Source organism: Charadrius vociferus, unplaced genomic scaffold (assembly GCF_000708025.1).
Source record: "Charadrius vociferus isolate BGI_N301 unplaced genomic scaffold, ASM70802v2 scaffold37, whole genome shotgun sequence".
NCBI classification, from domain to species: Eukaryota; Metazoa; Chordata; class Aves; order Charadriiformes; family Charadriidae; genus Charadrius; species Charadrius vociferus.
The window spans coordinates 1,615,779-1,642,127 of NW_009649457.1; the positions used below are offsets into that span (position 1 = coordinate 1,615,779).

General features: G+C 41.0%; 1 protein-coding gene across 1 annotated transcript; it reads left to right on the forward strand.

Moving 5' to 3' along the window:
• The first annotated feature begins 268 nt into the window (after nucleotides 1-268).
• On the forward strand, nucleotides 269-24,837 carry KIF24 (kinesin family member 24). Its single transcript, XM_009889731.1, has 12 exons — nucleotides 269-891; nucleotides 4,186-4,375; nucleotides 6,264-6,361; nucleotides 8,434-8,649; nucleotides 10,206-10,293; nucleotides 12,276-12,397; nucleotides 13,995-14,100; nucleotides 17,335-17,406; nucleotides 18,115-18,224; nucleotides 18,930-21,371; nucleotides 22,309-22,402; nucleotides 24,697-24,837. The coding sequence occupies exons 1-12, from the start codon at nucleotides 269-271 to the stop codon at nucleotides 24,835-24,837; spliced, it is 4,302 nt and encodes a 1,433-aa protein (XP_009888033.1).
• The last annotated feature ends 1,512 nt before the right edge of the window (nucleotides 24,838-26,349 follow it).

Here is a 26,349-nt window from a genome sequence, read left to right on the forward strand (position 1 = left end):
CGTTATTGTGTATTGTCTATAATTTTAAAATATAGTTTCATAGATAAGATATTTGTTTCGTCTTCCATTTATTGTTGTTATTGCTATGTTCTGTAGTGTTTGGCAGTCTAGTGTATTGTAAACTTGAATTTAAACAAGCTTCTAGCCTAACTGCAGGTAATGGCATCAGGAAATGTGTAGCTTCTTCATTAGTAACTTTGTCAGATGTGGTGTTTCATATGATTCTAATATTTACTTTGTTTGATTTCTTGTAGACTTTAGCTTGAAGATGGCATCATGCCTTTATGAATGTCTTTGTGAGGCAGAACTTGAAAAATACTATCCCCATTTTGCTGCCTTTGGTCTTCAGAAGATTGATGAGCTTGCCAAAGTTTCCATGAAAGATTATATCAAACTGGGGATCCATGACATGAATGACCGCAAACGACTCTTTCAGCTCATTAGAATAATCAAAATTATGCAAGAGGAAGATATTGCAGACTTAAACAAGCAAGATTTTCAACCAAATAGCCTTTTCATTCAGCCTCAGGTGACCAGATCAGGTCCCCGTAGACAGCTGCATTTTGAGTCCTTTTTTGAAGAAAATGATGGAATTTTGAAGAAAATTCAGGACTCTGAATCTGAATCATATCATTCGTCTGATTTCAGTGCCAATGACAAGAACAACAGTGCAGGGGAAATGTTGGGACACATTAAACCACATGATTCAGAGCTGATCAGATTAAATAGAAGAGACCTAAATACTCCTGGAATATGCACAAAAAAGGATCTGAGCTGTCCAACAGTTTCTGATGATATTGCTTCTCTCCTGGGGGATTCTGAAGCTCCTATCATACAAAGAATAACTCATATTTCAGGGTATAATTATGGACTACCTCATTCCTGTATCAGGTAATAATCAGTTGCCTTTACTTGGTGATATTTCAAGTTAGTCATAGTTAATTCTTCTTTCATTGTGGAGGATAATCTGTATTCCTCACCTCCAACTAAGCAATCCTACCACTAGAGAGCAATGCAAAATCTTGTAGAGAAGAGAGATATTAATAAGCACTTATTACTCTCCAAGTCTGGTAGAAGGACTCAGCTGAACGTCTCTAGCTGCTACTCACCAAGGTTGTCTAAGAATAGTCTTTATTGTCTTTCAGGATGTAAGGCTTTGTTTTCTTGGTGTTTTGGCCAATCTTTCTTTCTCTTTTTCTTTCCACAAGGCTTTCTTGCAAAATATTATTTTTCCGAAATATGGTATTGTGCTTTGATAAGTTTCTCAAGTTTTTCCCGGTAAAAAGGATATATATGGTGATGGCTGTATTTGTTCATAAAGAAATTTCTGAACTCCAGCTTTAAAAAGATACAGAATGAATCTAAGTGGGATGGGATACGGACATGGTTGTGAGAGGGATGCCTTGCAGCTGGTCCCCAAGCACATGATCTGTAACTTTCATAGTTTTCCTAATGTTTGGTAACAGAGGGGCTATGGTTATCTTGAACCACTGGTAAATCTACCCTGGAAACATTTTTAAAGCACAAAATATTTTTTTCCTGATTCAGCAGAAGAGCACATACCCCTCTGCACGCATACTACCAGCATCTAACTCATTGCAATGCAGTTGTGGCAGTTTTGTTTTAAAATGTGGTGAAGAGAGGTAGCTGTATGAGGTTGGGGCTTGGTCTGAGAAGGCCATGGGAAAAGATTTGGTATATGGGAGGATCCCTGGAGTCAGGGTGTCAGTCACAACTCCCATTGAGCATGCATGTAGCCTGGAGGTATAGATGCTGTTGCCACAGTGGAAGAGTACTAAGGTTACATAGTAGTTAGAGCACTTAAACTATGAAATGCAAGACAGAGGTTTATAACTCCCCTTTGTTAGAAAAAAAAAAAATCATTCCTACCTTCCAGAGAAGTGCACTAACCTCCTACATATATTAGCATATTAGTGCATTCTCTGTCCACTCTAGAAGTTGAGCCATGGTGCAACTAAAAGCGCAGGATTCATAGTGCTGGCAAGTAAAAAATTATAAAATACAATTTAATGGCTCAGCTAGAGGAGTTCAAGATTTTTAATCCTGTGATAAAGCCGTGTTCTCCATTGTTCTTGCTTTCTTTCCTTCTTGTTCTCTTTTTTTGTAAGCACATTCTTTTGTGCCTAGTGTTATAGTCCATCCTTTGGGCTTTCTGCATCCTCCTCCTGACATGCCTGAGTTTCTCTTTCTCCTGTTTTGACCGCAGAGTACGTGTTGTGCATTCCAGGCTTGGGCCAGTCTGCTGACACTTGAGTTTGTGATTCCTGTTTCGCAAGTGCCAAACTCCTTCACTGAATCCATCCATTCCCATGTCACCCTGTGTTTTGACCACTGCAAAGGCTAATCTAGTCTCATCTATGAGAAACATTGGAGAAGACTGTCATGATTTCAGATGGCAGAAAGATAAAGAGCTCTTTTAATATGTTTAAATGTATTTTGGATTTGCCCACAGCAAGTGGCAGCCCTGTAGGAGATGGTGCATAGTGATTCTTCTGACCTATTGCCTGATCAGGTTTCTGATGACCTGTGTCAAGATTTTTTTTTTCTAGTAATAAAAAATATATTTTGTTGTAAAATACAATTTCTATTTAAGAAAAATTAATAGAAAAGCTAAACTTCAGGTTTAGCATATAGAATTACAATGCATTCTGTTCCCATACAGACGCGAAGTCTTCAGTTTTTCCATTCTCCAAATCCTGTAATCAGTCCTTCCTTCTTCAGGCTTTTAGAGCTCAACAGGCTCTTTCTGTAGGTCACCAAATCAAGCCTCTGACATGAGAAATAAACTTCAGAGCCTCTGATCATTTGTTGGACAACATTTGGTGCCTAGTGATATCCATAAGCTCACACTAGCTTATGAAGCATCTTATTTCACAGTATCATTGCCTTTCTTTTCAGGGGAAAGAATTTTCCATCTAAACGCAGGACCTGATCCTGGTCTGCATGGGAAAGCTGTTCTAAAATTAAAGGGACTCTAGTTACAAGTAAAGATTACTCATGTGTAGTCTTCGCAAACTTCATCTTGAGATATATATCTACATATTGTATGCTTCAAGTGAATCATGCAACACAACAGCGATGATACTACAAGCTTATAGTTGTAATGAGATATTGAATAACTTGTGGGTTTGGTTTTAATTTATTGGACTGCTAGTGTATGTTAGTTTTCCATAGTGATTTTGGAAGGGCATTTGGACATTATGGCAGAAACACTACTTCTGGGCAAGTTGGGGCTTGATTTAAATTATTTTTTTTTTCTCACAAATTGACATTCAAATCCAGGCTGAAAATCATTACTTATTTGGCTGAAAATAACTTGAAAAAGGGAAAGGTGAAATGAATACATTTTGGTTGAATTCAAGCATATTCTGTATGCTGCCTCACAAAATGCTTTTACACAGCAGGTTAATCAATGAAACACAAAATGACCTCATGTTTCTGAGGTACCCGGAAGGGAACTAAAGTAGACTTGACAAAACACAACAGCACAATTCTGCTTGTGATCTGAAACCGTGTAGTTTTTTTATGAAAAAAGACCAAAGGGGAGACAATGACAAGATGAATATTTTGAATTTTCTTTGCGCTGAATAGGAACATAGTGATACTGTCTTGTTTCCCAGTTGTTTTACTTGTAACAAGTAAAATACTGTCTTACTCCCTTGAGTCACTTACTTGTAACCTATTTCACAGCCTGTAATAGGAAGAATGAAAAGTCAGCATGAGAGGAAAAGAAACTAAATATTATACCCTTTCCTTTTCAAGATCTGGTCACACATTTATCTGTACATTATTAAGTGACTAATCATGACTGCATATAATTTCAGCAAGATTAAATTTCATAGTTAACTTGCCTATTATGCCAGCTTCAATCACATGCTTGTGGACAACTGAAAATATGCCAGTCCAGCAACAAGTTCAGGAATGTAGCTGTATAAAGACAACTATTCTCTTAACAGAAGTGCACAAAAGGCATCAGTCTATTTAGGAAAAAACAGCAGAAACTTCACTGTGTAACAATAAGATGTGTTTTGCGGGTTTTTTTTTATAAGCCTTTGAAGACAGAAATGTCTTTAAACATGAAACTGATAAAGCTAACAAATTTATGCATATTCTACATTCTGTAGTAACCTGATTTTAAAATGTAAACCTACATTATCATTGTAGATCCAGTACCTCTGAGAAAGAAACTCCATGGACAGAGAGTGAAAAAATCAGAGTGTGTGTTCGAAAACGTCCTCTAGGCCTGAGAGAAGAGCGACGTGGGGAGGTTAATATCATCACAGTGAAAGATAAAGAAACCCTACTTCTTCATGAGAAGAAGGAGGCGGTTGATCTCACCCAATACATTTTACAGGTAACATGCTCCACTTGAGTGTTGTGTTTATGGGCCCATCACTTGCATGGTGGGATAAAGCAAATTGTGCTTTGAGTTTCAATGAGGGGAAACAGAAAAGGGCTGTCTGCATTTCTTGCACTAAAATAGGTGGTGGGCTCTTCTATAAGCTCAGCATAACTATATTTGAATTGCTTCTCACTTACACCAGTCTGTGGTAGAAAACCTGAGCCCAGAATTTGAAGCCTGAAAAGCATGTCTCTTGCAGCTTTCTTTGCATGTGGCAAAATAAAATCCTCTGCTACGTGCCGTTGCTGCAGGAGAATTGCCTGCTGCAGTCTCTTGATAGCTTTCTAGGGTACTTCAGTGAGGAGTTCCCTTCTCACTATTTCAGCACTGTAGGTCTGTTTCAGTGAATCACTTACACTCTTATCTCCTCCCTTCCTTTGTTCTCAAATGCTTTTGAAAATTAAGCTCCCTTTTGGTCTTTGTTTCTTAATCCCAAATACCTTGTGCTGTCATAGTTCAAATTCTCATTTTTGACTGACAGCACCAGGAACAGAACTGATTTCTAGAGAGCAGCAAAAGCCATTCTCACTCTACTGGGTGTTATTTTTACAGTTTGGGTCCTAGGAACAACTGTTTGGAGTATCCAGTAAAAATTTAGTTTGCAGCTCTCTTGAGTCAGGTTCATGTACCGCCTTTTATGGTGCAACACATAACAGTGACTCCACCCCACTCCTTCCATCTAACTACCGATATTTGGCATTTACGCAGTGCTTATCATCTCAGTATCTCAGTGCTGAAATAACAGCTAATTAATTTTTTATGCCAGTACAGACAAACAAAATCTTGCCATCAATCAATATTGTCCAAACAAAGGTACCCCATGGCAAAGGCTGTGTCTATTCTGTAGGACCCAGGAGAACTTCTCTGCTTCCAAGTCTGGCTACTCGTCCTGCCTCCATCTCTGGTTCCTATAGAAAGGACAGCAAGGGGTACAGAGCAAATGGGAGGTGGTGGGGCATATTCAGGCTCCACGGTGAGGGGACCTGAAGCTCAGGCCCACCACAGAGCATATCTGGCCTCTCAGACGAGTTTAGCTGCTGAGACTCCCTGGTTTCATCAGCCTGTCCACTGGTTTTGGTTTGTTTGTGCATCGTTGAAATGATTTTCAGTCCTAGAGTTCTACCACCTTAATTTACACTGCAGTGAATTTATTCGAGTGCGTTAGACACCAGTCCTTGGAGGCTTTTTTAAAAACGTGATGTTTGTGACTGTCCCTATAACCACTATTCTTAACCTAGAAGGAGCCCATAAATGAATGCTGTTGCAGTGTTTCCAGACCCTGCTGCTTTGGGTCAGATCAGGAGCATGGGAAGTTTTGGGTTTTCTTGCCCCCTTCTGAGATAATACAATCCAGCTTTGCTAAGGAATAGCTTCTGTCTTCTCTGGCACAAAAAGTTTTTAAGTCTGCAGAACAGAGGCAATTAGTGACAACTGAGGACTAATTTTGGGAGAGTCAAGAGCTGACTGAGTTTTTTTTACTGTTATAGTCTTACTGTACATCTGTAGGCTGATTCATTTCAGGAATAGATGAGGGTTTTCTTTAATTAGCTTTTTTTTTTTTTCCCCCTGTCAGAAGGCTGTGGTATGTTCTGCTTCAGAATGATTGGAAATTAAGGCATCTTTGCTTCCTTCTCCCCACCCCCCAGTCTCTTGATTAATCATAATGATGTGTTGGTGCATATGTCATGCTGCATGTTAAATGTGCTAGATCATTTTGTAGCTGATCGACAGCCATATGAAGTCACTCGAAAGACTTCTGTATTTCCATTTACCTTTGAGTAGGGGTGAAGGGGAAGTGAAACATATTCATTTTCATGTAAAGAGCATATTTATTTTTCAGCATGTTTTTTATTTTGATGAAGTCTTTGGGGAGTCATGTACCAATCAGGATGTGTATATGAAGACAGCTCATCCTCTCATTCAGCATATTTTTAACGGGTAGGGCATCAGCGCTTACATTTGTTATTTTTTGTCTTTTTGTTTTCCAGTTTCATATACTGCTTTAATTTTCCTTTTATGCTTTTCATCTTTTGAAAAATACTTTCATTTCACCTTTGCCACATACCTTCCCCCTTTTAGAATGTCTTTGATTATAATTTTGACAACATAAATCAGGGAAAACTTTCTTGACATTTGGTGAGAAATCTGAATCACTGGGGAAGTTAAAATTGGATGTCAGGTGGCACAAAGAGACACCATGGTTAACCTAGAATGAAAAATTATGTGCCAGGATTTCTAAAGTCTGATCTTCACTCTAACTTTTTGAGTGGTATAGCACACTCATCTGTAGAGGAATAATATTGCCTCTTTCATGAGACTGCTGTGAGATATTTTTGCATATATTTGTACAGCTTACAGAGCAGTAGAAATTATTAGTAACCTTGTGATGTACTTTTATTTTATTGATTTATGTTTTCTTAGAGGTTTAATCATAACTACATACTTCCTGAGTAATGTGAAATTGATGATGGCTTTACATGAGTGATCCTATTTTCACGCAAAGTAACAAGCTTGAACATAATTACATTTTTGAGTCTTTGAAGGAAAGGATTACATATCCATGCTGAAAATTAACAAAATTGAGCATTCTGTTACTGAAAATCTCCAAGTATCATCATCAGAGACAGAGAATATCATGCTCTTGAGAAAAGGGAAGTTAAAAAGGAGAATGAGGCTTGCAGCTTGCTGTGTAATAACTACTAAAGGCACAGCTCACAGCACATTACATCTAATCCAGTAACGACACCAAAAGACATGCCACTGTGTTTTCTTTGGTTTCCCTAACTTTTCTGGCCCTCCTGCTGCATCCCCTTCACTGGCATTGGTCTAATCTGAGAGCTAATTCTGCAACCTAAGCTGGCAAGAAATTGTTCACTGTGCTTACTGCAGCCCTACGTTTTTATCCATTCCTCTGCCAGGGTATTGAGCCAGCTAAAAAGTCTTTTTTTTTAAGGGGAGGGTAATATATGATTTGTTCTGTAGTATTTCTTTTTTGGCTGATTCAGTTCCCTGAATCTGTTCACATCATACTTGTGGGTTAAATGCTTGTATAAAAGCAAGAATGGGGAAGGAGAAGTAGGCATGCAGTAACCTCAACTTAGATGGCCTTGAAGTACAGTTTGGGCTGTATCCTGAGACATCCTTGGAATTGTATGTGCATTGCCACTATAATCTTAAGGTTATATGTTGATAAAGCTGGAGCAATCTGGAAGAAGCCAAGGCTGAACCAAACAGTGAGTGAACCAAACAGCTCTCTGCCACTGAAAGTGAACGATCATCTTCCTTAACCCTCACGAGAAACATTCTCATAGGTTACATGAAGCTAATTTGGGCATATTCTGTGATACTCTGTGAGGTACTTTAATTCACTGAAACAGCAGAAGATTAGCTTGCAAAAAAGTGGAAAGCTTTCTGCTATTTCAGTGCAGTAACACCAGAGCCAGCACAGGGACAGGTGGGTCAGTGGGGTAGGTCACACAGCTGGGAGCAGAGGAAGGGAAGAGCAAGACCTTCCCCTAGGCAACAAGCCTTTAGATTGATTTAGCAGGACTGCAGCCTGAGACTAAGTAACCTTGGTCAGTAAATTATAGTGCCATGGTGTTAATTTTCATCAAGTATAATGTGTTAATACAGAACCTGACTTGTGGCTGTTTTGCGTCTCATGTCACAGTCATTTCTCTATGTGATTCATAATCAGAAGGATACCCATTCATAATCCTATGATACTTCTGCTGTGTATAAACAGCTGGAAGAACAATAATGGATTCTTAGTTCCCTTAAATGCCTTTTTGGAATCTGGAAGAAAGGAAGCGAGCTGGCACTTTGTGACACACCAGCTCTCTATGGGACATGCTTGGGAATCATTGTGAAGTGTTTTGCAGTTTCCCAGATAGGATAGTAAACCAAACTTCATTGCTAAGAAATCACTATAGATAGATACAGACATTGCAGAATCTTTTTTAATAGATAGAAATAAATGGGACGTGACGCTAAAAATTTTATCTTCACAGAGGCAATGCAACCTGCTTTGCATATGGGCAGACTGGTGCTGGCAAGACTTACACTATGATAGGTACTCACCGGAACCCAGGACTCTACGCCTTGGCTGCCAAGGACATCTTTAGACACCTGGAAGCACCACAGTCAAGGAAAGATCTCCTTGTTTTGATCAGTTTTTACGAGATCTACTGTGGACAGCTTTATGACCTGCTAAATGGAAGGAAGAGGTATTTAAATAAAAATATGTTTTGCTATAAACCTATGGTTATGAATCAGTTGGTTACTGTTTATAAATCCGTTACAGTTTCATGCAAATACATTTAACTTGTTACTATTTAGAGTAAATGTTATGTAGTTAATTAGGGTTGTTCTTAGGAACTACTTAGAGAGGAAGGCAGATTCTAACACTAAATACTGTGGCATTGATAGGGGCTCCTGGTTTTTACTAATTTGAGGACCAGCGGCAAATAAGTAAGAATAAGGACCTATGGCTGAATATAAGCTCATGCTGTTTTGTTTACACTATAATAATACAATCGCTGAACGTCCATAGGTAGAGAAAGAACGTTCCTGTGGCCAGAAGTTAATGCCAACCATTGTGGATTCCCTGTCTTTCCCTGCTCAAACATAACCTCTGGCTGTCCCTCCTGCTGTGCTGGTGGGGCTTTGGCTCTTGCCACACTAGTCTCTGAAGATCCCTTTGATCTCCCACTTGTCGTGCGTAACACTGCAGGGTCTGCTCGCCTTCTGCCTGAGCACCTTTACCCGGCAGCCCAGTGACTCAACTGGAGCGAGCCTCTGCAGGTGATGCTGCCATCACCCTCAGTAGTAGCACTTCAGCCCTTGACTCATTTGGATGCACACATACTCCTACAGGAGCTCCATCTGGAATAGAAATTTGGACAACTCAGTACCTACCTGGTATAAAAAAAAATCACTGTGGTCTGAAATCTCAAAATAACAGTCAGTTAAGATCTCAGCGGTGAAATCTTTTCAGAGTGATCTTGAAAGAATGTTACCTGTTAGCTTGGAGGCCTTTAGAAACCTGGAGAGCACTATCCTTAGAGCACACTGAGCTCACTTAGAGCTCAAGAGGAAGGCTTTGTGCCTGGGGAAGGGAGCATCTGTTCACCAAGGAAGCACCTCTTTCTGTGCATGTGTGTTCCCTTTCTCCAAAACAGTCTTTAAGGAGCAGGTAATGTAATGTGCTACGTAAGGGGTCGATTTACTAAGGAAGAAGTAGTGTCCTCATATTCTCTGCATGTCCATTAGCTATCTTACATGTCATTGAAAGAGAAGATTAAACTTCGTCGCATGTGCATCATGGCTGTATTCTTCCTATGTACTGTAATGCTTTTGTGTGATTCATAGCAGAAGTACTCTGAAATCTGACTCTATGGCTATGGGAGCTGCTTTAAAATCCTGTGCAAAAATCTTGAGAACTTGAACAGAGCGTAACTTACAGTCTGAACTTCCTAGAGAAGCCAGAGATGCTGTTTAAAGAGAGACAGGAACTCTAAAATGTAAACATGGTAATTTACTTCCCTGCTTTATTATATTCCTGAACTAGCAGAAATGCATTGCTAATGTCTGTCTAACAGTGAGATGTCAGTGGTACATGTCATAAGTGAAATACATCTTCAGCTCTGAAAATAAATGAATGACAGTGATGCTCCCCCCAGTCTGTAGCCTTGACTGCTTTTTCACAGTGTCATAGCACTGAAATGTGTTTTCATTGGTGCAATCTGAGGTTTCAGAACTCCTTTCCGCTCTAAATTTTCAGACTTTTTGCAAGAGAAGATAGCAAGCATGTCGTTCAAATAGTTGGACTGCGTGAGGTGCAGGTGGACTCTGTAGATCTACTATTGGAGGTAACCTCTACATATTTGATTATTTCTGTCTTCTACAGCCTGATTTGCTGATTTGTGAGATACTTCATTTACAGAGATCGTTATTTGTTGTGTAGTACATGTGTATATTTCTGTTGAAGGTCCTGAAATTTTCAACCCCAGCAGAGCACTGAGGAGCACTATTATAAGTTCCTTTATTCAGTAAGTTTTTTTGGGTCACTGTGACTTGTGTTAGAGACATGCAAGCTGTTGATTTACACCTGTTGATTCTGCTGCCGCTCCTTATGGAAAGATCTTTGCCAAGAAATAGACTGCTATCACTATTCCAGAAATTAAATAGTGTCCCAGCAAGGGACCCTGAAAGCTGGATAAGTATTTTCTCCCAGTTTATTTGGCTTATATGAACTTTACATTTTCATTATTAAAGGTGCTTGGATGTGGGACAAAAGATATAAATTTGAAAATGAATAGAACTACAAATTAGAAAAGACTTAAGATTGAGATATTGATCTGAACTAGAATTAAGACACTGCTTAGATAATGATGGATGTTAACAGCCAAGTAAAATTAGGACCTTTAAATGGTAGCTGACATTCAGCACAAGCAAGGCTTCAGTTTTCCTTCCCTGCCTGGCTGAGCCCTAAAAGGGCACTGGCAAATATTCTGCATTGTCCTGCAGCAAGCAAGCTGGTTAAGTCTGATTTCCATTTAGCCTGACTTTGCATAGTTTAATTTCTTTCTCAGTAAGGAAGTGTAAATTACAAGTCCCTGATAGTGTAATTGACTCATTAAAACTGGCATGGTGTTGCCCACTTATATTCAATTTAATTTTGTTCTTGATCTTCCCATTAACTCCAAGCTTCGGGACATGCTGGTGATGCTTCTGCAAATTAGAGTGTAAATTCGCTATATGGTTTATTAACAGATTCCTCTGTATTATCACATTCTACACACAGAAGAGGTATTAAATGACTTTATTCTTACAGGTATCTTGGCAAAAAAAATAATTTTATATTGTCCACAGGCCCTTTTGAACACAGAAATGACACTGGCTTGACTCAGAGCTTCTGAATAGTCTGCAACAGATATATGGGAAGAGTCTTGAATACATCCCTAGTTATTCAGTATTCATTGATGTTGGCTTTGGTTCAGAAATTATCTGCGTTTAGCGCTAATATAATGCTCGGGAGCTGCAGCAGGTGGTTAGGTTGCTGGTTGAGAACCAGCCACTGAAAGGCATGAATAATGCACATCTGTCAACTGAGAATGTGTTGATTTTGCTAGATAATATTTTCATTTGTTCTTACAACCAGAAACAACACTAATGACTGTTTTATGAATGTTTTATGAACGCTGCAGTGGCTGCTAGACCTTCTGCTAGAGTCCTTAAAGGTTTGCAAAAGAGAATTATCCAGATACGTATCTTGAAGGAACCTTTGTCCTTCTGCTGTGACTTTCTACCCTGTTTTCTTATTTTATTGTTGTATTGAGCATAACTGATCTTTTAACTTTGTTCCTTACGCTGGCATAATTTCTTTTAGTTATGGAAATGGAGAAAGGTTTTGGAACTTTGTGTTTTGTATGTAACTTTCTGCATAACAGTACCCATCTATTACATGAGAAAGTGAAATTTTAAAAGAACACAACAAAGAGTATCTTACGTTATGTCTGCAGTCTTACTTTCTTTCATTTCTGCCATACCTTTGTTTTTAATTTTATAGTTAGGATATTTTTCAAATCTGAGTGAATGTGCAATGCAACAACTTCTTATCTGCAGTATGCTCTCTAAGCTCCATAGTGTCACTGCAAGTAAGTCCATGTAAGTTCTGAAAGGCACATTGGAAGGGATCCAGTCTAACTTAACATCTGGCTTGCACCAGATTTTAAGGCTGTAATGAACCATTCCTCCTAATGTTACCTCATCTTAGGAGGACAAGATTTCTTTCTGAAAGATTGTGTTGTTATTTACAATTTGCTTGGATTTTTTCCCCCTTATTTTGCAGGTGATTTTGAAGGGGGGAAAAGAACGTAGCACAGGAGCTACTGGAGTCAATTCAGATTCCTCACGATCTCATGCTATCATCCAAATCCAAATTAAAGACACAGCCAACAGGACATTTGGAAGGTAAGACTAGAAGTGGGAGCACTCAGGGCTAGTGAGGAAGTTGAGCCCAGAGACACCTAGGAGATAAAAAAAGAGGAGGTGTTGAGTTAGTAGGCAGCTGTGAGTTACATCAGAAGCTGGGGTTCAAAGAGACCTTGAGAAGTTTCACAGTCCTTTCTCTCTTCCCAGAGAGAGTGCTTAAGCCACATCTGTGAGAGCTTTGTCAAACTCGTTTGTAAAAATTTCCAGTGAAGGAGTTTGGCAATCAAATCCATCCCTTCATCTTCAGTGTTAAGAAGCCTTTCCTGTCTGGCATTAGTCTGGCTTAAAGGTAGACGTCTGCAATGGGCCTATCCCCATGTGAGCTTGTCACCTTTGAAGTCAGTAGAAAGAAATAGTAATTTCTGGAATCCAATTCATGCCATTCTGTGGAGTCATCTAAATTAGGTCAGATGCATTTGCCCCTCAAAGCACCTCTGTCCTGTAATTGACTACAAAGGGAGCCTGGGATGACTAGCTCAGCTGGAGATGGTTCCACTAGGGATGTTTGCCTTTGGTCAGACATAGTACCTCGCCTAAACCTCCCTAATAATTTGAGTGTGACTGAAGCTATCTGCAGCAGACAAAAAGAGCAGTTTATTTACACTTGTAGCAGCCACTTCATGTATTTGAGACTGTAATTGTGCCTCTTCTCAGTTAATCTTTCTCCAGACTAAACAACCCCAAGAAATAGGTCTGAGGAAAGAGGTCTTGATTGAGTGTCAAAAAACCATGCTGACACACCCTTCCAGCAATTACCATGCAGTCTTGCTTCCTGGGATCTTATTTTAAATATAAGGCAAAATGGAAGAGCCACAAATAGTGGAGAGAGGAAAAGGCACAACAGGCAGGCGTAGAAATAGAAGTGTATGTGGTCATGTAGGTGTGGCATGTGTGCTGTGTTTTTTGTTACTGAAAGTGAGGTGGAGCTGGAGTGGGGAAAAGATTCCAAGATATGCCTGTAAGAGAAGTCAGGGCTGTTCCAGAAAAAGAAGGGCAAAGACAAAGTTACACTGCAACAGTCAGTACAGCAGTTGGCACCCAGAGCTGGGAAACGTGAGAGGGTGTAATGGGGTTTTGTGGAAGGAACGGAAAAGGAGCACTGAAACTTCGGTGTATTACTACACTGGAAATTTCTGTTCATATTGCCTTGAATTCCTATTTGACAGGGCAGTTGTCTGTTTTACCTGGAAGGAGAAACAAGTAATTTACAATGTCTTTAACTGTATACTTAGGAAGCTACAAGCACAGTGATTATCTGGAGAGAGGAATGTGTTTTGCGTTAAACAGCTTATCCATTAAACTGTGGAGCACTCTCATCACATGCAATTATGCTTTCGATTATGATTGTGTTAGTGTCAGGATGCTCTGACACTGTACCCGCTGCTATGCTTATTTTGGTGCCTCAGATATTTCCAGTGGGTATTTCTTTTTGTTCAAAAGGAGTTATTTCTAATCGTTCTTCTGATGTCATGTGTTGCAGCCCTCTGGTTTAAAAAAGAAAAAAAAAAAGGAAAAGGAAAATAAAATTTTTTTTTAAAAAAAGGCCCTAAGATAAATGCAACTTTGTTTTTTCTAGGATATCATTCATTGACTTGGCTGGCAGTGAAAGGGCAGCTGATGCCAGAGACTCAGATCGACAAACAAAAATGGAAGGAGCGGAAATAAACCAGAGTCTTTTAGCAGTAAGCTACTAGCATGTCTGGGGCAGGTTTTGTATTTAATTATTAGCATGTGTTTTAGGATGAAAATGAACCACAGAATAATATACATATGCATTCTATGGAGGGGAAAAAATAACCAAAGTACTAAGTGTGTCCAGTTTAATTTGTCTCGTGCCTGAAAAACAATTTAAGAGCAAAAAGATTTTGTGATGCAAATAAAGTCTTTTTAATCCATTCTTACAGCCAACCAGGTAAATAGAGCATGGAGAACGTTAAGTATAGTATAATAAGTTTCCCATGTTTTATATAGAAAGCTTTGTCCCTTTTACTTCCAGAGAATATTGGCTTGGGATTGCCATATTTGTTTCATTAAAGCACATCTGTTCCTGCTGCTTATTTTCACTGCTTGAACTCGGACTTCTCTTTCAGATCAGGAGTAAAGGATTTAATACACAAGAGCGTAGAAACTAGCAGTTTGTGTGTGGGGAGAAGGAAACAGGAAGAAATACACTCTTAACGCAAACTGTCTTTTATAAATGTACGCAGTTACATAAAGAGGGACGAGGAGCAGAAAAATGCCGTCTAAGATAAAGCAGAAGTCCCTCTAAGTATAAATTGTGCAGAAGACTTTGCATGTCCTTTAATTCAAATGAGCAAAGCTCACTGATGACTGGGTGTCATGGTTTAACCCCAGCTGGCAGCTAGGACCATGAAGACGCTCACACAGTTCTCCCCCATCCCCCAGAGGGGTAGGGAGAAGAGGGAGAAAAGGAGGGGGAAAGGTAAAGGAAAAAAACTTCATGGGTTGAGATAAAAACAGTTTAATAGAACAATAAGAGAAAAGGAAAACAATAATAATGACACAAGTCACTCTCACCACTTGGTGAATTGTTACCTTCCTGAGCAGCGATCACAAGTACTCACCCCCCAGCTAACCGTGTTTATATATGGAGCATGACATCTATGGTATGGGACGTTCCATTGCCATTCCATTGTTCTGTCTATGCTCCTTCTCGGCTTCCATGGGAAGCTGGAAAAAAGTCCTTGAAAAATAAAAACATCACCTGGCAACAACTAAAGCAATACGCATTATTGACATTCCTTTCATACCAAATCTGAAACACAGCAACCACTAGAAGGAAAATTGACTCAATCCCAGCTGAAACCAGGACACTGAGGGCTTCTCTAAGTGAGACTGAAGGTTACATGCAATCAATGAGTATGAGTCAACAGTGCAGAAGTTAGTGCAGACAACCGTACCACGTACTGTGCTGTAAATGGGTGGTGGCTTGCTCTGTTTTGAGAATGTAGAATGTTCTTTTGCACAGAGGCTTTTCTGCTCTGGAATATTAGCATTCATACTGGGAGACAGCATGTAAAATGAATGCGTTTCTGGACTTCATGCTTTCTTGAGTACTTGCTGGTGAGTAACTGAGTGGCATGAGGAGTCAGAACCTGAATAGAAAGGATCCCTGAGAAGTGAGGCTTAATGTAAGCTCATGAAACTCTTTTAAAAGGAACTTTAAAATCAGTGTGTGTGTCTTTTTGGTGTTGTGTGAAGCTGAGTAAATACCTAGGCAGTCTACAAGTAGTAAGCATATAAACTATAAAAGGCATCTTTGGGTAAGTCTACATGACCTGCAGCCTGTAAAACCTAGCTCTGCCCTCAGTGATCATAATGCTCTCTTCATGCCTTAAAACACATGGAAGTTTGAAGTTTGCTGTTTGAATATTCATGTTGATTTCAAGCAGAAGATATTCAGATACTGCAATTATGAGAAGCAGAATAAAAAATTAGAATAGTTTAATCTCTTACTTGTTAGAGGTGTGATTTTTAATAAAATGCTGTAAAAGTGAGAAATGCGTGTCATTTTAAGTGGGTGTATGTAGAATGTAGATAGGCTTTAAACATAGAAAGGCTGCTTCATGCTAGTATCACCATGACAATACTGTAATCTGCTTATTTTTCCTTCAATATTTGCTCTAAATGACTTGTCTCATGGCTATCCAGTCCATTTCTGCCAGTTTTTGAGAGCACCCAGGCTTGATATGGAGCGTGATGCTGTTGTACTTATTCCAGTGGAAACATGGCAAAAAAGCGCACATCTTTGAGTTTAAATATGACATCTTTTTCCAAGGCTGGTAATAAACCAAGGGAGGTTTCCTCAATACTACTAGCTACCTGTGTTGATGGTTATTAACAACAAGAAGATCTGATGCGTTCTGTGAAAGCCGTGGGTGTAGCTAGCTGCTCATGTTCTGTTAGTTTTAATGGGAACTCTGTAGCTGTATCTCCACTCTGTGGGCAGTCTGTTGCTTCATTCTCACTGTTTTGTGTATAGTTCTTATTAGCCCATCAAAGGTTACAGTGACATGTTTGTTTAGACAGACAGGCTGTATCCATACTGTCTTCTGAGTGTGGGCTTGAATCTGGGCTTAAACCCAGTTTTCCTCACAGCTAATTGTTTGGTGTTGGTCCATGCTCTTCGCTTTAGCTGAGTTTGGCACGTTACACTGGCGTGAAGAGGAAATGGCTTGGGATCAGCTGCCTTTGAACACAGCCCGGTGTACCTTCACATAGATGAGACATCTAGACTGCAGATTATAGTCAGTATGGGGAGGAATATGCACTTATGAGCTCACGCTATCTCCCACCAAGCCATGAAAACATTGCCAGAGGGGCATAAAAAATTTGCACTGCTGTTGTCCAAAGTGTTGGTTTTATTTCAGAATGGGCAGAGCTTTTTTTGGAAGAAAGACGTTTACAAGAGCTGGAGCTCAAAAAGCTCTGTTCACATGGTGTAACAGGTATATGAATCTGGGGTACACCTGTCCTGCAAGCTGCAGCATAGTCTGGTGTACACCCAATCTGGCTTCAAACTTGTTAGCTATGGTGCAGACAGTGGCAGGTCCACAGTGGTGTGGAGCTATGTGTGTGCTGAACACGTGTATTTACCCAGCTTCCTGAGTTTTGTGTAGCCCACAGAGCTGTCAGGCAGGGCTAGCTGTGCTCTGTGCTGCAGCTTTGCTCTCTTTGAGTGCAGCTAAACTGCTGCTGATACCTGAGCTAGCTGAAGCTGGCCGTTTGTGGCTGTGGCAGCAAAAAATCCCCTTGTGAGGGACATCAGATAGGAGTCAAAGGTGCATGAAGGAAATAGTACATTCGTACATTAGTTTTGATGCAATTCGCTTCCTTTCCAGTGTGTGATTGATATGTTTTTCCCTATATGTTTTTGTATTTTTTGTTTTTGGTAGCTAAAGGAATGCATTCGGGCGTTGGATCAGGAACATGCACATACTCCTTTCCGGCAAAGCAAATTAACTCAGGTAAAACCCACAGAAAAGCAACAGTAGAGCTTTCCCTGATGAGGACTAAATAAAAATAATAATATTTTTTTAAAAAGGCATAATTCGTTAACTGCTATTAAACTCTTGAAGAAAAGAGAAACGCGTAACTTTTGCAAACATTAATTTTTAAAGATAATCACAGAATTAAGGCCAACTGCCAGTTCCCCCCATGGGTACTGGCATGGTGAAAACTAAATAACCCAAAACCTAAAACCAAACAGAAACTCCAAACTCTGCCTTCCAGACTCATTCAGTTACCATCCATCTCCACCCACTCTGCAACCAATCTTGCATCTTCTATGCAGTAACAGTCATGGGAGATTTCATCAACATTTTTTCGCTCCAGTTGTGACATATGCTTTATTCTTCAAAACATATGGGCACCTTTGTGACACAGGCTTGTTCAGAGCCCTGATTAACACTCATATTCATTTTAAATTGTAAACAAAGAATTGAAACAACAGAACTACCTTAAAAAAAAAAAAAAAAAAAAGAAGAGGAGACAGTAACTGTGCATCACCTGACTCGGGTTAAACTGCCTCTGTATATGTTGCTAATTTACAGGAAATAAAAGGTAACTGCATCACCTGACTCATGTTGAACTGCCTTTGTACACATTGGTAGTTTACAGGAAATAAAAGGTACATGAATTGCTAAGAATCTTATTTTTTTTCCTTCCAAACCTAGGTGCTAAAGGATTCTTTCATTGGCAATTCCAAGACGTGTATGATAGCCAATGTATCACCTAGCCACATAGCTACAGAGCATACCCTGAACACTTTACGATATGCTGACAGGTAGGTGATGAAGCTCAGTCTTGCCAAGGTGAAAAACACAAAGAAAAATGTAATGTATGATGTTTGTGGTTACATTTTATTTTGGTTGCATTGGAAATGTTGATTTAGGTAAGAGACACAATTTCACAATGCAAATAAAATCCTTACATATTCCAACTCTCATATTTGGTCTTGAAATTCTCTGGGTCTTGTAAATCCTTTCTGATGACAGCTTTTAGTGATGAAAATATCACTGTACTCCCTGTAACTCCAGGATTACTAACCTCAGCAATCAAAAGTTTTGGTTTAGTTTTGTGTTCTAGTTCTGCCTAGAATGTGTGCAAGTCCTTTACCCTCCCTCCTACAGAGGAGGAGGTAAATTACAGGTTGTGCAGTGCTGGGGTTAAGAGGACAAGAGACGCTTCAGAGGTAAAGGAAACAGTTGAGGGGATAGGGTGATACCGCGTACACAGCTCTTCACAGTTGCAAGGATGAGTCTGATTCAGAGCACTGTAGCTCTGTACACATATCACCTGCACTAACTGGCCCCACTACAACTACTCCAAAAACCCTAGCTTGTGCCTTGTTGGGACTCTATGATGTGCTCATGTGATCATGATGTTGAATTCAGTGTTTAGCCTTAATATGTGAAAGCATTAGTTTGTTGTGAAGACACTGTTATTTATTTGAAGGCATGACATCTTCTAAAGCCAGCTTCGTTTACAGGGTCAAAGAGCTGAAGAAAGGGATGAAATGTTCTACCCCTGTCACAAACAGGCATCGAACAGCTGGAAATGTATCTCCAAAACGCGTCCAAAACTCTTCCTCTTTGCCACCTGGTGAAAAGAGCTCTCCAAAGAAAGTGAAGCTAGGCCTCCAGCATCCATCAAACGCTACAAAAACAAAGGCATGTCCTGCAGCACTCCAGCCACCAAGTGTCCCTTTTACCTCTACCCCCAGGGGAATCAACAAAGGACATGCCTACAAAGGAAACCCCAACTCACCATGGTTCCACCACACTAGCCCAGTTAAGGGAGTCCTACGGCTAACCCATCCCCTGAGGAAGAAAACTGATGATCTGTCCCCCAACTCTGAAAAGAACCCCACTGCAAAGGACTTCATCATCAAAAATGCTGCCACAGCAGAAACAAAAGAGAATGGCCAGAGAGACAAGTGTATGCAAGACAGACCACCTGTCCAGTGCCTGAAAGTCCAGACAGTGCAACCTGTTCAGAAACAGCTTGTTTCTAGAGATGATTTTTCCTTTGGGGATGGAAATCTGCCTTCTGCCAGCAGACAGGAATGGGGAAACACCTTTGCTAAACAGTGTGTTGGAACCTGGACAAATCTGCCTCCATTTCAGAAGGAAAGGGAAGAGCATTTACGTCTTTATCACCAGCAGTTTCAGCAGCCACCTATTCTACAGCAAAAATTGAACTATCAGCCTCTTGAGACGTTTTTAATGCAATACAAGCCCCAAGAGATTCAAGTGAAGCAGGAACTGAGCCTTACTCGTACAGAAGTACAGAGCAAAGAGGTGATGCAGCTGGAAGATCTGGATGACAGTGATTTCAGTGAAGATTCTTTTTCACCTGTCTGCAGTCAAAAGAGTGTGAAAAGAAGCAACACCGACAAATGCAGTCAACATTCATTTTTCCTTCATCAGAGAGAACAAGGAACTGAAGAAGAGGAAAATGGCCAAAAGCGACAGGATTTATTTTTTAAATATTCAACACCCACACAAGAACATGAACTAGATGACAGCTGGGATTGTAGTAAGGGGAGCCCAAAACCAGAGGAATCTGTTAAAAATGCAGGCTGCAGCAAAACTCCATCAGACTGGAGCTATGACTTAACTATTGAGTCCTCTTCAAGCAATACTGCAGAAAAACCTTACTGCCTGCAAGACGATCCTGCTTGTAACTGGAAAAATGGCAAAGATTTCCTACCTGATCACAAACAGTACAAATCCAAGCACAGATGTCTTGTTTACTCCAGTGAAGCCACCTTAACTCCAGAAAAGGATCCTTCAAACTCATATGTTTCTTCTGTACTGAAATCGGGAACTACAGAGTGCAAAGAAATTGACCTCCACCATGAAGAGAAGGAAGAATCCACTTTGGATAGACAGACTGCCCTTGCAGGAGATGTAAAGTGGAAAGCTCGAAAAACTGGAAGATCCACAATGGTTAACTCCATTTGTTCCTCAGAATTCCCTTCTGAGCTAACGGCCCCTCTCACAGTAACCCTTCTTGATTATGAGGAAACAACTGATACAGAGACAGTGTCGTCTAACCAAGAGAAGTGCCCCCGTGTAAAGCAGATGTCAGACAGGAACATGCATGGCTCCCAGAACAGGTTTGAGGAAGAAAGCTGGCAGTGTACGAGAAGCAGAGCTCTGACGGACAGCATGCTGGAACTAGGGGAGCAAGTGCGTCGTGGTGGAAGACACTGCACCCAGCTGCATTCCCCACAAACGGGGGACAAGTGGCTTTCACCGCACTGCTGTGATGTGAAGACATGCTGCTGCCTTCTAGGCTCAGGTTCATCAAAGCAAGGAGTTGTTCACAGTTTATTTGTTGGACATGACCTGACAGAAACATCCACAGCTGAATTCACGGGCTCCAGGGGAGAGAGAGAAGGTGGTTTGTTTCTGAGTAACTCAACATGCAAAGAATACTCAGGTGGTAGACAGTGTGATGCTGATGTTAAAGACAGTACTGGTAATTCAGGAAAATCTAACTCCAATCAAGGACCCAGTGCTGAGCTCATGGCTCAAGAAATGAATGCAGATATACCTGAAAAGAGCTACTTTTTAGGTGCACCATGCTTTCTCAGTGTGGGAAATATAGATTACGCAGTCCAGTCTCCCTCTCAAGAAAGCAGCCTGCTGTTACAGCCCAAGTCAGCACTGAGGAATGAGGACTTCAGTCATTCTGAAGACCCAGCTAAGTCATCGTTCAGCAATGAGGAAATAGGTTTGCTAAAAAACAAGTTAATGCAGAGTAATCTTACACAAGAGACCTTTGCTGCGGATTCAGGATCTGCAACCAAAGATAATAAGCCATTAACAAATGCAAAGAGCCCCTCAGGCATGTCCAGCAGCAGCTCTCCAAGTGTTACATCAGAGACAGGAAAATGGGAGAGGGAAGACCTACAAAAGGCTCAGTAAGTCTTGGTTGTCACTGAAGTTTGTCACAAAGCTTAGAAATTCTAGAAATGTGATGCATTTGCCTTTATTTGTACATCGTACTTGTATGTACTTTAAAAACCGATGCAAAATCAATCTATGAAATAATTATTTAATAAGATTAATAATGATTTATAGTCATTATCTTATAAATATATGATTGCTTGTTATTGAGTAATATTTTAAAATCTCACAGGAAGCCAATTATTCTATTAGAGCTTCCTAGGATAATGCTAAAGGAATTGATATTATGATACAAATGGCAGTTCTCGGTAACTAATTAGCTTCCTATAAGCTGTGAAGTACCTAAAATACATCAAAACCTCCCATCAAGAAGCAGGTGATACTGGTTCCATCCCTATGGAAGGAAAAACAGCTAGAGCGGCTGAGTAGTCACTGAAGATGTAGATGTAAAGCTTCAGAGTACTGTGAGCTGCCAGTGTCAGCTCCCAAGGACTGAACTGTATTCACGTGACTGAAAATATGTTGTTGGTCAGAGAAACTTGCTCAGAGGAATGAACAGCAGCACTACCTTACCACTCTGCCTGTTTTTCACCAAAATGACTTACAGCCTCATGGTTGTAAGCCATTTCACCACTTAATTACACAATTTTTTTGCTCCTAGATTTCCCTATGGTAAAAAGCAATGTGTGCCCCTGTGCTGCCTATGTTAATGAAGGGCTGTGGTCACTCCTCTCTGAGCAGTCCTCAGTCATTAAAGTCATCTTTAACCCCAAACCAGTGCAGTCCGCTGCACTTCAAGGAGCACTGCTGTACGCTTTCTGAATGCCAGGGACACAGGACAGCAAGGGTTCCTCTGGGGTATTCCTCCTCCTTAAAGGTTTACTGAGACCAACAGTAATTATAGGTAGCACAGCAAGCTGTGTAATCAGTGGTATATTTTATGTTAATCAGACAGGCTGTAATTCGGGCCCATCGGCAGCAGCTGGATGAAATGGCATCCTTGTGCTTCAAGGAAGAGTGCTTGATAAATCAGATGTCAGCAATGGTAAGTGTTTCAGATGATCATTTCAGTGCCCATTGAACTTGCATAAATTAATCTTAGAGATTATTAACTTGAATTAGTGATGTGACATTTCTTGTCAGTTCTTCCTCATTCTCTGATGCCTTGTTGAGTCCTAGGAGAGGCTGCTTATTTTCAGTACCTGTTGTGTCTTTGCCGGTCTCCATGCTGCCAGGTCCTTGGGGAAGAAGGAGACAGATGGCCCAGCTCTGAACTGCTTGTCTATGATAAAACAGCTTTCTCTTGTCCTGCATCATTGGTACCAGACTGTACTAAACAGGGCATCTTTCCATGTGACATTTTTCTCCTTACAGGCTGGAGCAAGTAAGTCAATACCACAGAAAACAGCACAACCCTACAGCATGACAGTGGGATGTTGCAGTTGGTGGCGTAGTGCCACGTTGTCTCTTCCTTCTGGGAGTCCCTTGCTTATCACACTGCAGATGTGCCAACCCCTGGCCCTGCTCACTCCAGTGCTCTAGCCATTGTCACTTGTGCCCTCACAGGCTCTTGACCTCTGTCACTCACGTGTTTCTTGGCTGATCCTTGTCTTGGACGGCAGCAGTGCAGGCTAGACCTGAAGACTGACACCTGCATGGCCTCACCACTAGCCAGGCAATCCCAGTTCTCTGTTTCTCCTGCATCCAGATAGATGCATGTCACAGCTGTGTGAGAAGTCTCATCTCTCACCCAGACTATTAACATTTCCCAGTCAGAATCTCCTGCCTTCCCAGTTTCCTCTTCTCATCAGTAAACCCAAGCTCCATTACTGCATTACATTATCAAACCATTTTCATTCCTATCACGGTTCCAATCTGAAGTACAGCTACAGGGACTCTTGATTCAGGGATTTCAGAATGGAGCCACCATGTGGCTTATTTGCTGTGATTCCCAGCTGCATGTGACAGGTTACCAGATAACAGATAGAAGTTCGCAAAGCAGCACGAGAGCCATAAACTGTATTAGTTTTGTGGCAGAGAATGTAGCGGTAGAAAGCAATCTTTTCATTTTTTTAAGTCTTTTGAGATTGTTCTTCCTAAGTTTGTTGGTCATTGGACACCAGTGCTGCCCCATATTTATTTGCCCCTTGCAGCAAGCAATCATTTTCTGCCTAGCAGAATTATGACAAGCTTGCCAGGCCTCCCAGCAGTGTGTGAATAACTTACAATATATCCTGTAGTGTTATTTCACAGCATGACCTTTCTTTGGGCAATGAAATCAGCTTGGACTGATTTCATATCAGTTTCTCTCTTTCCACTTTCAGATGCTTGCAACTTCTCCAGCCATGAAACTTTGGCCGCAGGAGAGACTCCTGCCAAGACCAGCCACATACTGAACCAAACAGTATTTAAAGCGCTAAAGAAAAATATGCCACAGTAGCTGGGCTGGTCTTCATTACAGTCCTGATGTCCCTGCAAGACAAAGATACAGTGCATGAGATAGGTGGAGTCCTGCCAAATAAGCTTTTGAATGATTGATTTTCATGCAGTGGCAGTTGAGGTCCCTAGCCCTGAGGATGGTGACACCTTGCAGCCTCTTAGACATTGAACTGCGAACAGAGGCACCAAACGCTGCTCTCAGCTGGAAAGCAGCACAAGTTTGAGTGCTCCTCCTTTAATACAAGCCCTACTTAAAAATAACTGCCTCCATTTCAGTTTCAATCATGGTTTCACGTCACTTTTTATCTGTGTGGCAGGTTGCTATGGAAGGTAGAGTTCCCCTTGGCTGTGGCTATGTACACTGCTGATATTTCTCATGTCAGACCTAGCAGGCCAGTCGCCATGCAAGGAGGGGGACTGGCCCTGTGACCTGATGTAAAATAATCACTTCCATCTCCCAGGAATGGGCTGTCTGATCAATGAGTGGCCCAGCTCACCATTTACTTTAATGATTACTAGATCCAGCATGTGAGGTGTCAGGAACAGAGTTCAGTACGTCATAAAACTGCACATCAGATGACCAGTCTCTGTACCAAACCTCTGAAAATCTAACCCATGTAGAAGGGTGAGAACAGGTGCTTTATATGTTTTTAAACCATTGTATTAGCTGTAATGTCACTAACAGATAAAACTACTGGAGTAAGTTAACCTCAGTATTTAGAGGCATTGACCTTTGTGAGGGACTTTAATACGGAAACACTGATTTAATCTACTACACTGCAGAATGGAGAGCATACTTTTATGTACTGCTGCAGTGCCAAAATTTTGCTGATTTTTTTTTTTTAATCCAACCTGCTGCTACTGTTGTTCTTTAAACTTTCCTTTTGCCTTCCTCACCAGGATTTTCAGAATTTCATGACCAAGCTGGATGAAATCTTGGTACTGAAGTCGAAGTGTATCCAAACAATGAGAGCTCAGCTTCAGCTCTATTTAGCCCCTGCTGGCACTGACATGTCCCTGCAAACACCTCCACCAGTTTAGACCTTCTTTGCTCATACATGCACAAGCTCAGCTATGGAAACAGCCAGCCAGTGTTCCGCCACACTTGGTGCTGCAGAGTTTGGGGTGGGTAGGGGATAGCTTTTGTTTTGATGTTTGTCATTAGTGTGTATTTTAGATAACGATGCAGAGAATTCTGAGTAAATGAGATGACTATTTGGCACCACAAGCTTTTGCATTTCCTCAATACCAGTAAGCCATGTTCTTATGAAAAACAATTCAGCAGCCTTTAAATATCTCACCAAGCAGCAGGCAGTACTGTCCACAGCATTCATACCAGCTTCTCACATGTTAAAGGCACTTCTGTGTTGCCAAGAGAATGAGGAGGAAAGAAAAAAACACTTTGAAGCCAGACACAGGTCTGAACAGAAATGCTCAAAAGCTATCCAGAAAAGTGTTTGCAAACAGAAGCCAGGAAAGAGAGAGGAGCCACTGTTTGCTAAGTACACTAACATAACTAGATCATGAGTAAACGGAAGTCAAGGCAAGGCAAGAAGTGCTGCTGCTTTCAGAAGAAGGAAGGCTATCGTCACATTTGTTCTTCGCTTGGGATGAACACTCCAGAGCTCCTGAAAGAGGTGGCTTAAGTCATGGGTAATGAGTGTTTCAGTAGGGACTTTGTACCAAAGGTTTATCTAGCATGGGAAGCATGTGGGTTTCATCCTGTTGCCAACAGTGAGAAGCCAACAGCTTACCCACTACAAACGATGTCTGATCTCTGCATTATGGCACAGCTGTAGAGTGCTCATTGCATTGACAGAATTGATTTTTCACATCAAAAGAGGGTCTGGTTCGAAGCAGTGGGATTTCAGAAGCTGCTAACAGTGCTGTTATGTGAAGCTGGTATTTGAATCAAGAACTATAGAATGATCAGCTGCAGCCCTGCAAAAGCTCTGGTGCGGCATGCATCACATCGGAACCACAAACTAAATCCACTTGCTGAAGCCACAAGTGACCTTAAAACAAGCCCAGCTGACAACGTGCTGTGCAAGCACTCCCACTCCAGAATTAGGGCTGCTGCAGCACATTCAGCCATCTCAGTGTCTCCTCAGTAATGCCTGTAGTAGCTCAGTGAAAGCCTGCTTAGTAGCCAGAAATTCCAAGGGTAAGGGAACACGGCTGTCTGACCAGCTGTGAATTTTACTGCCTGCTTCTACAGCCCAGGTTTGGCCAAGCAGCAATATAGGAATTGCAGTGACACTGTTATCTGGGTTGCATGTTTGGTGCAAACACTCCCAGGAATGTCACACAGCATAGCCCTGGGGAACAGAATTGCAGGGGGACTACTCGTAGCAGAAGAAAAGGCTCCATTGGTGCCCTGACTGCTGTGGATTTTTTTTAGCACTTGTTAGTCTCCATCTTGCACTTGGGACTGGATTACACTGTGGAGCAGAGCGCAAAGTCCCTCCGGGGTTTGAGTTTACGGCTCTCAAGATGGTTCCTGTGTCCAGCTTATGGGCCAGCAGCAAGTCACACCTGAACCCAGGTCCCCCA